Source organism: Ursus americanus, chromosome 2 (genome assembly GCF_024610735.1).
Source record: "Ursus americanus isolate L20-20 chromosome 2, mUrsAme1.1.p, whole genome shotgun sequence".
NCBI classification, from domain to species: domain Eukaryota; kingdom Metazoa; phylum Chordata; class Mammalia; order Carnivora; family Ursidae; genus Ursus; species Ursus americanus.
The window spans coordinates 94,192,769-94,203,093 of record NC_142128.1 but is presented as its reverse complement, the minus strand read 5'-3'; the positions used below and the strand labels follow the sequence as shown (position 1 = coordinate 94,203,093).

Sequence of the window (10,325 nt, the reverse complement as noted above, 5' to 3'; positions counted from 1 at the left end):
AACACAGCCCTTTCTAATCACAACTGTAAAGGATTGATCAGATCAATTAACTGACAAAGTATCATGGCAATTTAATGGGAAAAGGATAATCTTTTCATCAGATGGTGGGAGAACAACTGGACAGCCATATGCCAAGAAGTAAAACAAAACAAAACAGAAATCATTCTTTACCCTTACCTCAACCATATATAAAAATTTACTTGAAATAGATTATAGACCTAAATGTAAAAGCCAAAAGCATAAAACTCCTAGAAGAAAATATAGGAGAAAATCTTATTGAACTTGCATTTGGCATATATTTCTTAAATAAGCAAAGACAATAAAAGAAAAAATGTGATTTCATCAACAGTTTGATCTTCAAAAGATACTGTTATGAAAATGGAAAGATTAAGTTACAGATTGAAAGTAAGTATCTGTAAAACATATCTGACAAAGAACTCATATCTTGAATACAAAAACAACTGAAAAAGAAGACACATTTAGCATTGGGCAAAATATTTTAACATGTACTTTATCAAAGAAGATATGAGGATGGCAAATACACACAAAAATGATATCCAACGTGATTTGTCATTAGGGAAATGCAAATTAAAACTATAGTGAGATACCACTACATAACTGTAAGAATGGCTAATATTAAAACACTGACCATATATAGTATTGATAAGGATTCAGAGCAACTAGAACTCTTGTGCAATGCTGGCGGGAATATAAAATGGTACACCACTTTGGAAAACAGCCATAAAGATATACTAGCTATTCAACTAACTCCTAAGTATTTTCCCAACTGAAAGCGTAAGTCTACAAAAATACTTGTACATAAATGTTTATAGTAGCTTTATTCATGATAGCGAAAACTACAAACACCCCAAACATCTATTAGTAAGTGGATGAATGAATGAATTGCAGTACATTCATGTAATGGAATACTTCTCAGAAATAAAAAGGAACCACCGATACATGTGACAGCATGGATGAATCTCAAAATAATTATGCAAAGTGAATGAAGTCAGTGGGGGGTAAAAAAAAAAGGCACATTGAATGACACCATTTATTTAAAAAATTCTAGAAAATACAACCTATAGTGATAGAAAGGAGATCAGTGGTTGCCTAGGGACAGCGGAAGTAACAGATTCCCAAGGGGTATGAGGAAACTTTTGAGGTGATGGTTATGTTCATTACTTGATTTTGGTGATGACTTCACAAGTGTATAGTACATGTATCAAAACTCATATACTCTATGCATTTTATTAGATGTTAATTACATCCCAATAAAGCTGTCAAACAAAAAAAAACTTACAGAAAAAAGTCTTCTTCTTCATCTGAATCATCTTCCAAAAGATTTCTCTGTCAAAAAAAAAAAAAAAGACTTGAGTTTTCAGATTCAGAAGGCTTACAAACTGTCAGGGAGGAGTAAAGAAAGGAGTTCTATCCTAGTGAAAGCTCTTACCTCCAAGGTTCCAGACAGAGGGAAGAGTGATCACCTGTGCTTCATTGTAAGCTAAGAGGCAGAACCACATAGGCCAATCCTCCAAAGAAAATGCTTTTAATAGCAGGATCCTATGACTGACTACAAGGTAGTAAGGTCGCTGAAGCCAGAGTGGGAATAAGGAACTGTAGGCAATCAGGAAGAAGTTAAGTCCCTTCTCCTTCCTCTTGCTTTCCAGTCTCTCTCTACAGGCAGAACCTAATAGGAAGCCAGGGCGCAAAGGAGAAATGTAGTTGCAGAGCCATCTCCAGTATCAGAGAGGAGTACAGAAGACAGGTTCGGAGCTGGGAGACAAGGGTTTAATAATTGGCACAGTCCACCTACTACCTTCACGGTTCACAAATAAACCTCTACACATATTAGAACTTCCAAACAAACACAACTTTATACTTTTATTTAATAAGAATGGAACTATTTTCCTTAAGATGAAGATGATCATACCCTCTCTGAACAACCAGATCTTTTCAGCAATACAAGAACGTAGATGGTATGTAACTTGTAGGCAGAATAATAACTTCCCAAGATATCCCCAACCTAATCCTTGCAACATGTGAAAATGTTTCCTTGCATGCTAAAAGGGACTCCGCAGATGTGATTAAGTTAAAAATCTTGAGATGGGAAGATCAATAGGGATTATTCATGTGGGCCCAACATAATCACAAGAGTTCTTAAAAGAGGAAGGCAGAAGTGCCAGAGTGAGAGAGAGAAAGAGAGAGAAAGGAGAGAGAGAAGACAGGGAGGGAAAGGGTAGGGGGAAGGGGAGGAATTAGAAGATCTTATACTGCTGACTTTAAAGACAATGGAAGGGGGCGCCTGGGTGGCTCAGTCCTTAAGTGTCTGCCTTTGGCTCAGGGCCTGATCCCAGGGTCCTGGGATCGAGCCCCACATCAGGCTCCTCTGCTGGAAGCCTGCTTCTTCCTCTCCCACTCCCCCTGCCTGTGTTCCCTCCCTCCCTCGCTGGCTGTCTCTCTCTCTGTCAAATAAATAAATAAAATCTTAAGAACAAAAAAATTAAAAAAAAAAAAAAGACAATGGAAGGAGCATGAGCCAAAGACCACAGGCAGCCTTAGAAGCTGGGAAAGGCAAGGAAACAGATTCTCCCCTACAGCCTCCAGAAGGAACACATCCTGCCAGAGCCTTGATTTTAGCCCAGGAAGACCCACTGTGGACTTCTGGTCACCAGAATCGTAAGATGGTAAATCTGTGTTGTTTTGAGTTTGTGGTAATTTGTTACAATAGCAATAGGAAACAAATACACCACCTATGTGCTTTTTCTGAGAAAATCACTCAAGGAATTTCACCAGCCCAAAAAACCCAATTATATCAGAAGAAACATTCTAAGACAGAGACTGATACAATCATTGAATCTAATAAAATGTGTGGTCAAATCTGAATAAATGATGATAAGGTGATGGTGAATTATATCTTACAGCTATTGAAAAAGAAAAGGTAAGGAATAACTTTAAAAGGGACCAAAATTGTTCTAATAAAACCTAGGAGTGGGAGTGGAAGAGGAAATGCAGAAGTAAGAGTGAGAGGCGCACCTCACCGGGGACAGGAGTGGGGGAGGCAGGAAGCTTGCTAGAATGAGAAAGGAAAACAATGGAGTGGGCATTGTTTTTGGTATGTTGACAGAGAACAAAGATTTAAACATAACTGTTTTTTGGGGACTTGTTTTGTTTTGGAAGAATTTATTTATTTATTTGAGAGAGAGAGTGAGCATGAGTGGGGGAGGGACAGAAGGAGAAGCAGGCTCCCCACTGAGCAGGAAGCCCAAGTGGGGATCAATTCAGGACCCTGGGATCTGACCTGAGCCCAAGGCAGACGCTTACCGTTTAACCGACTGAGCCAGCCAGGTGCCTCTAAACATAACTGTTAAAATATGAAGTTAATAACAAAAAAGAGAGAGGGACAAAGGAAGGACCTTTTTTTTTTTTTTTTAAGATTTTATTTATGTATTTGACAGAGACAGCCAGCGAGAGAGGGAACACAAGCAGGGGGAGTGGGAGAGGAAGAAGCAGGCTCCTAGCGGAGGAGCCTGATGTGGGGCTCGATCCCAGAACACTGGGATCACGCCCTGAGCCGAAGGCAGACGCTTAACGACTGCGCCACCCAGGCACCCTGAAAGGACGTTTTTTAACTACCTAGCGATACTGGGGCTGGGGAGAAGATGAGGAAAAACAATCCATCTGCCAAAGTAGTCAGGGAAAAGAGGGAAAACATATGAAATATAATGAACTATATCTATGGATAATATATAACATACCACAGAGAGTGAGAAAATGAAAAAGGATGTATTCAATATTCATTTAATAAACATGTTTGTGCATCTTCTATGTGCTAGGCACTGTTCTAGGCAAGCACCAGCTTTGAACAAGACAGTCAAGTCTGAACTCTCATAGAAAAATATCTGATGGTGACAAATGCTATGCCGAGAACTGAAACTGTGACAGGATAGGAAGTGACAGGGTGACTAAATGAGATTAGATTGTCATGGAAAATGACTCTCAAGAAATGAAATTTAAGCCGAGATCCAAAGATAACAAAGGGCCAACCAAAGATCAGGGGGAGAGGCCTTCACGGCCAGCAGAGCGACTGGCTAAGACAGAAAGAGCCCAAATATGTTAGTTATCATAACAAACATGAATGGTTTGAATGCTCATATTAAAAGTAAAAACTACACATGATTAGAGTCCAAAAATTCCAGCCAGTATCTGTTTACAAAAAATTCACCTAAAACAAATGTCAAATAAAGGATGAAAAAAAGAAGTGGAAAAAAACACATCAGCAGATTCTAATGAAAAAAATGTCAGGGTTAGCAATATTAATACAAAGATGAATTTTAGGACAAAAGCATTAAACAATCAAATTGACGAGGAGAAATTGGTGATGAGGAGAAACTGGCTGGTAGAAATGTGGAGAAAGTGGAATCCACATACACTGGTAGTGGGAATGTAAAAATTGTGCAACCACTTTGGAAAACAATTTGGCAATTCTTCCAAAGGTTGAACATAATAACCAAGCCAGCAATTCCAGTCCTAGGTATTCACGCAAGAAAAATGAAAATGTGTTCACGTAAAAATCTGTATGTGAATATTCATAGCACTGCTTTTTTTTTTTTAAGATTTATTGAGAGAGAGTGTGAGTGTGGGCGGGTGGGAGGGGCTTTGGGGGGGCAGAGGGAGAGAAAGAGAGAGAATCTCAAGCAGGCTCCATGCTCAGAGCAGAGCCCAATGTGGGGCTCGATCATGACCTGAGCTGAAATCAAGAGTTAGACACAACAGACTAACCCACCCAGGCACCCCAGCACTGCCAGTTGTTGTTGTTGTTGTTGTTGTTTTAGGAATTTATTTATTTAGAGAGAGTGTGTGTGCATGTATGCAGGGGGAGAGGCAGAGCGAGAGGGAGAAAGAGTCTTTTTTTTTTTTTTTTAAAGATTTTATTTATTTATTTGACAGAGATAGAGACAGCCAGCGAGAGAGGGAACACAAGCAGGGGGAGCGGGGGAGGAAGAAGCAGGCTCATAGCGGAGGAGCCTGATGTGGGGCTCGATCCCATAACGCTGGGATCACGCCCTGAGCCGAAAGCAGACGCTTAACCGCTGTGCCACCCAGGCGCCCCATGGGGAGAAAGAGTCTTAAGCAGACTCCACGCTGAGTGCGGAGTCCGACAGGAGGGCTGGATCTCATAACCCTGAGATCATGACCTGAGCCAAAACCAAGAGGCAGTCGCTTAACTGACTGCATCACCCAGGAGCCCCACCAACACTACTATTCTTAACAGTCAAATAGCCAAAAAGTCAACAGCCAGAAGTGGTGTGGAAAAAGTCATTAATATTTCAAAAAACACCAAATGTCCATCAAGTGATGAATGGATAAATGTGATATATCCATATACTAGGATATTATTCAGCAATAAAAAGGAATGAAGTACTGATACATGTTACAACATGCATGAACTTCAAAAACACTAGGATTTAAATCCAAAAAGCCAATTACAGAGACAACATATTGTATGATTCCATTTATATAAAATGTCCAGAGTAGACAAATCTATATATTGGTGGTTGTCTAGGGTTGAGGGGATGAGAAGAATGAGGGATGAATGCTAAAAGGTACAGGGTTTCTTTTTGGAATGATGAAAATGTTCTAAAACTGACTGTGATGATAGTTGCACAATTCTGCGAATAAACTGAAAACCACTGAATTGTACGCTTTAAAAGAGTGAATTGTATGGCATGTGAATTATATCTCAATAAAGCTGTTACTAAGAAAAGTGGAATGCGAAAGTAGAATAAAACTTTAAAAAGTTTTTAGAAGTAATTTATAGATTATTAGAACCAGTTACCAAATTTCACCATCTGATAAACATTCAAAAGGAGGTCTCTACTTAAACAGCCAATTTTGTTCAATTCTGGTTCAATATCCTATTTTTACAGTTAATTGTGGCAGTAATCAACCAACAATGTAAAGAGAAAGAGCCACAGTTACACTCTCAGCAGCGGAACTGATAGAGACTATTTTTTATAATTTTAAGTATATACATAAAGCTTATTTTATTTTATTTTTATTTGACAGCGAGAGACACAGCGAGAGAGGGAACACAAGCAGGGGTAGTGGGAGAGGAAGAAGCAGGCTTCCCACTGAGCAGGGAGCCCAATGCAGGGCTCGATCTCAGGACCCCGGGATCATGCCCTGAGCCAAAGGCAGGCAGTTAAGGACTACCCAGGCACCCCCATAAAGCTTATTTTAAAAAGCTTCCTAGCAATTAGTCTATTGGTGGATTCTACCCCCTTCAACTAAAAAACAAACTAGAGTGAGTCAGAATAAGGAAAAGACAAATGTTTCCCATATTGTACTAAAAGATACTTAAAATCAAGCTGTTGTAAAGAGTGAATAATATGAGGTTCAGAACTTGTACAAAAAAGGAATGTGTAAAGTGAAGTCGACTGTAAGCTCCATACAGGCAGAGACTGTGCCCTCCAGTTTTTTAGCACAATAGCAGGTGGTCAATAAATGCATCAGTAAATGAAGAAATAGTAATGAGACAGGAAGTGAGCGAGGGCTTCAGGTTGCTGGATAAAAAAGAAAAACACTAAGTCCTTTCCTCAATAAATATTTCTTGAGTATTTATTCTAAAAGTAATCTATCTACAACATTCCTATCAAATTTCTTCCAAAATTCTGCATAACTTCTAGATTTATAGATAATCTGCATAGAATGTTCTGGGATAAGGGCGCCTGGGTGGCTCAGTTGATTAAGCATCTGCCTTCGGCTCAGGGTCCTAGGATCGAGCCCCACATCGGGCTCCCTGCTCAGTGTGGAGCCTGTTTCTCCATCTGCCTCTCCCCCCACTTGTGCTCTCTCTTTAAAATAAATAAAATCTTAAAAAAAAAAGAATGTTCTGGAATAAATTAGAAATTGAATGTTACATAAAAACTACTCTGGACTCCAAGACAATTATAGAACTAACATTCTTTATCTGCAATTCCAAAAATCTAAGAAGTTCTGAAAACCAAGAGGTTTTGTAAGTTTGGAGCCAAAACTTATTTGGAGGAAAACGTGACCTGAATTGATGTTAGCTAATTTATTTATATGCTTTACTTATATATTTAGAGTAATCAGACATTTCTTTTCTTTGTATTTTAGTGAGGGGGGGGGTGTGGGAGAGAGAAAGAGAGAATCTTAAGCAGGCTCCACGCCCAGCAGCAGAACCCAACTCGGGGTTCAGATCTTACAACCCTGAGATCATGACCTCAGCTGAAATCAAGAGTTGGACGCTTAACCAACTGAGCCACACAGGTCTCAGTAATCAGATATTTCTCTGAGAAATACTACTTGGAGGTGCTGCTCCAGAGGCCAAAAAGACTGCTGTTATATTATATGCATTTAACTACCTGAAAAACTCTGAATTCCAACCATATTTGGTTCCAGAGTTCTGAATAAGGTGCTGTGTATTGGCATAAAATTCACTTTGAAAGACTAGAAAGAAGCTATGAGTATAATATGATCAATAATGGAAGTAGAATTCAATTGAGTCACCAATCCAATATTTTAAATCCACACTTTAAAATAATTACTATGAAGAAAAAAACAGAATTAGAATATAGCCATAAACTTTAGATTTTTCTAAAACAAATTATTTACAAAGAGAATGAAAACATATTTTGAATCTGTTTGAAAAATTAAGATTCTAAACTCACCCTTTCACTTTTCACAGAACCAGTGACATCATCATCATTTAGGTGGCGCTTAAACTTGGGAGGCATACTTTTTACTCAAGAAGTACTCTTTTGTTTCCCAGCAGAATGAGTATTCACCACCTTGAAGAGAAAATACATTTCATCTGATTTGAGACTTTGGGGTAGAAGCTAAATTACTTCAATAGTGTTCAAGGCCTCCTACAAAGGGGTCTCCTTCATTTCTCGGACTTTACTGCCTTCCTGCTTGCTTCATTCCAGGTGATCCTGTCCTCCATGCCAGGCCTCAATACATAAAAAATAGTTAAAACTATGAGAAAATGGATGTAACTTTTTAAAGAGAACATGTAGGGGAAATTAGTGAAAGTTTTTATAAAATTCAAGAGCAGATTGCTTAGGAGAGGGGGAAATTGGGAGAAAATGAGAAATTAAAAGCTTTAAGATTTAATCTGGAATTAGAAGACAGCAGAACACTCTTGGTTTTTGCATTTTAAGTTAGTTGATTAAACAATGATTCAGTTTCTTCATCTGCAAATTAGTGATTTCTAGGCTTCTTCATGAAGTTGGGATGGTCAAATCAGGTAATACATGCAAAAATATTCTGTAAGTTATAACATCCCATTCTAAAGCACAGCACTAGGCTCCAAGAAAAGGGTTAAGTTTAGTTAGTGGGTTAAACAGAGCCAGGTTTTTTTGTTTTGTTTTTATTTTATTGCTACAGAAAGTCTCATAGCTTTTTATATGCTAATATGCATTGTGATTTTCCAGGAAAATGCTTGAGTGTGCAGTTTATTCAAATTTTCTTGAGAAAAAGCTGACATGCAAATTTTGAGTTTTCAGTATCTTGGATTAGAAGACAGACGAAAAATGAGAATAGCTAAAGTACTGAATCTTTTACTCTGTGGCAGGCACTGTGCTCAGTGATTTACATGCATTTTCTTTAAGTCTTTATGACACTCCTAAAGTAGGCACTAAGAAACTAAGCACTAAGGTTTAGTAAAGATAAGTAACTAATAGTCACTCTACTGATTAAAATAGCAGAAACATAGATAGGCTCAAATTAATCAATGGCTATGCATGATCAGTTTTAATTTTTATTCCATTAACAGAACCTGTTCTGTTCCAGAAAGACCCCTTCCTTGTAACAACCCAGCAGCCCTCTTCCCCTTTTCACAAGAAGAAACAACTCTAAGATCTTTAAGTATAATTAGACATCAGTTTGCTGGTTAATATTATATACAAACCCAGAGTCCAGTTTCATAAACCAAATAAAAGTAATATTTTAAGTTGCCCTATCAAAACAAATTGACAGTTTTGATAAGAAATGCTTCCAAACCAGAAACTTAACACTTGTAACAAAAACCAAATTCTTGCTACCTAAGTAACAGCTCTACAGTTCTATATTTCTGTCACGTACATCTGGCCCATTTTATTCCTCATACTTTGATTTCAGAATAATTCATTCACACAGAAATGTTACAGCATGCAGGAAAAAAAACAGACGACAAAGGAAGCAATGGAAAAAATCTGAGCTTTTAATTATACCCACATGTTTTTATATTTTAAACCCAACAAAGGGGCTGCTTTAATACCCGAAGGCAAAAAACAGGCAGACTTACATCTTTATGAAATACACAGTAAAGCTACAAGTTTAAAGATGAGCAAACCGCATCATCAGGTCCTGTAATCCAAGGACCAGCCTCATGAAGGTAAGAAACCAGTGTCTGACAGACAGAAAAGACATCAGCAAAGCATCGGGCAAGATTAATAATGCTTGATGAACCACAGGGCAACTGATGATTTGTGCCAAACAACGAGGCATATATTTCTACCTGAAATTTCTCCTGCAAAAAATACACATGAATTCGGGGATTTGTGTGTGAGTACATACGTAAATAAGAGAGCTTTCATGATGTATTTCAACACTGAGAGTTGAACAGCAATATATAATTCATTTAAAAAACGTCACATCACCATATGCTTATGTCATCATCATATGTTTACAATTTCGTGTGTATTTTTTGAAGAGGCCATAAGTTCTCTATTCAAAGTCTTCACATGTAATACACTTCGAACCTGTTGTTTAATAATGTTGGCTTCTTTTTTGCTTTACACAGAAAATAAAACCCCGTATGCATTTCGTTTCACAAAAAGCTTCAATCTGGGCAGAGGTTTCCCTTTTCCCGGCCTCCATTCCCCTTCTGACTCCTCTTCCTCATCCCTATCACCAGTCTTGGTTGGTGCAGTTTCATGGAAATACGTGACTTGGATGGACACAGCCTGGAGATGTTATTCACAAAAACTGTCAAACTATAATGATTCACCTCACCTTTTGGTCATTAAAAACGCAGCAGGGTTGGCGCTCTTTCTCCCGTGACTTTAAATAATGAGACAAATCCATCCCCTCCAGCAAGTAGCTCCGTGCCCCAACCCCCCCCCCCCCCCCGCAAAGTCTGTCGCATCAGGCCACGTCCCCCGACATCTGCTCCTAACTCTGGTCCTTTCTGCCCCAAGATACCCACTCACATTCCAGGCTACCTCCTACTCTTCTCAAACCCGCCCCACGCCCTCCACTGTTCTCTTCCCGTCTCCCCCCAGCACCCTTCAATTACCTTTCTTCTCCCCCTCAACCGCCCC

At 38.8% G+C, this 10,325-nt stretch overlaps 1 protein-coding gene across 14 annotated transcripts in view; it reads right to left on the bottom strand.

Moving 5' to 3' along the window:
• Positions 1-10,325, bottom strand: part of VAMP4 (vesicle associated membrane protein 4) — a 53,855-nt gene that overhangs the window by 19,004 nt on the left and 24,526 nt on the right. For 10 of the 14 annotated variants that reach the window (XM_087858876.1, XM_087858880.1, XM_087858889.1 and 7 more), the window contains 2 exons: positions 7,692-7,811; positions 1,301-1,347 (listed from right to left, as the gene is read on the bottom strand). In XM_087858876.1, coding sequence (XP_087715002.1) covers positions 7,741-7,811 — 71 coding nt within the window. In that variant the 3' untranslated portion in view covers positions 1,301-1,347; positions 7,692-7,740. Of the gene's footprint in view, positions 1-1,300; positions 1,348-7,691; positions 7,812-10,017; positions 10,270-10,325 lie in introns of those variants that run through there. The other 4 variants (XM_087858905.1, XM_045813912.2, XM_045813942.2 and 1 more) reach the window with 3 other exon arrangements.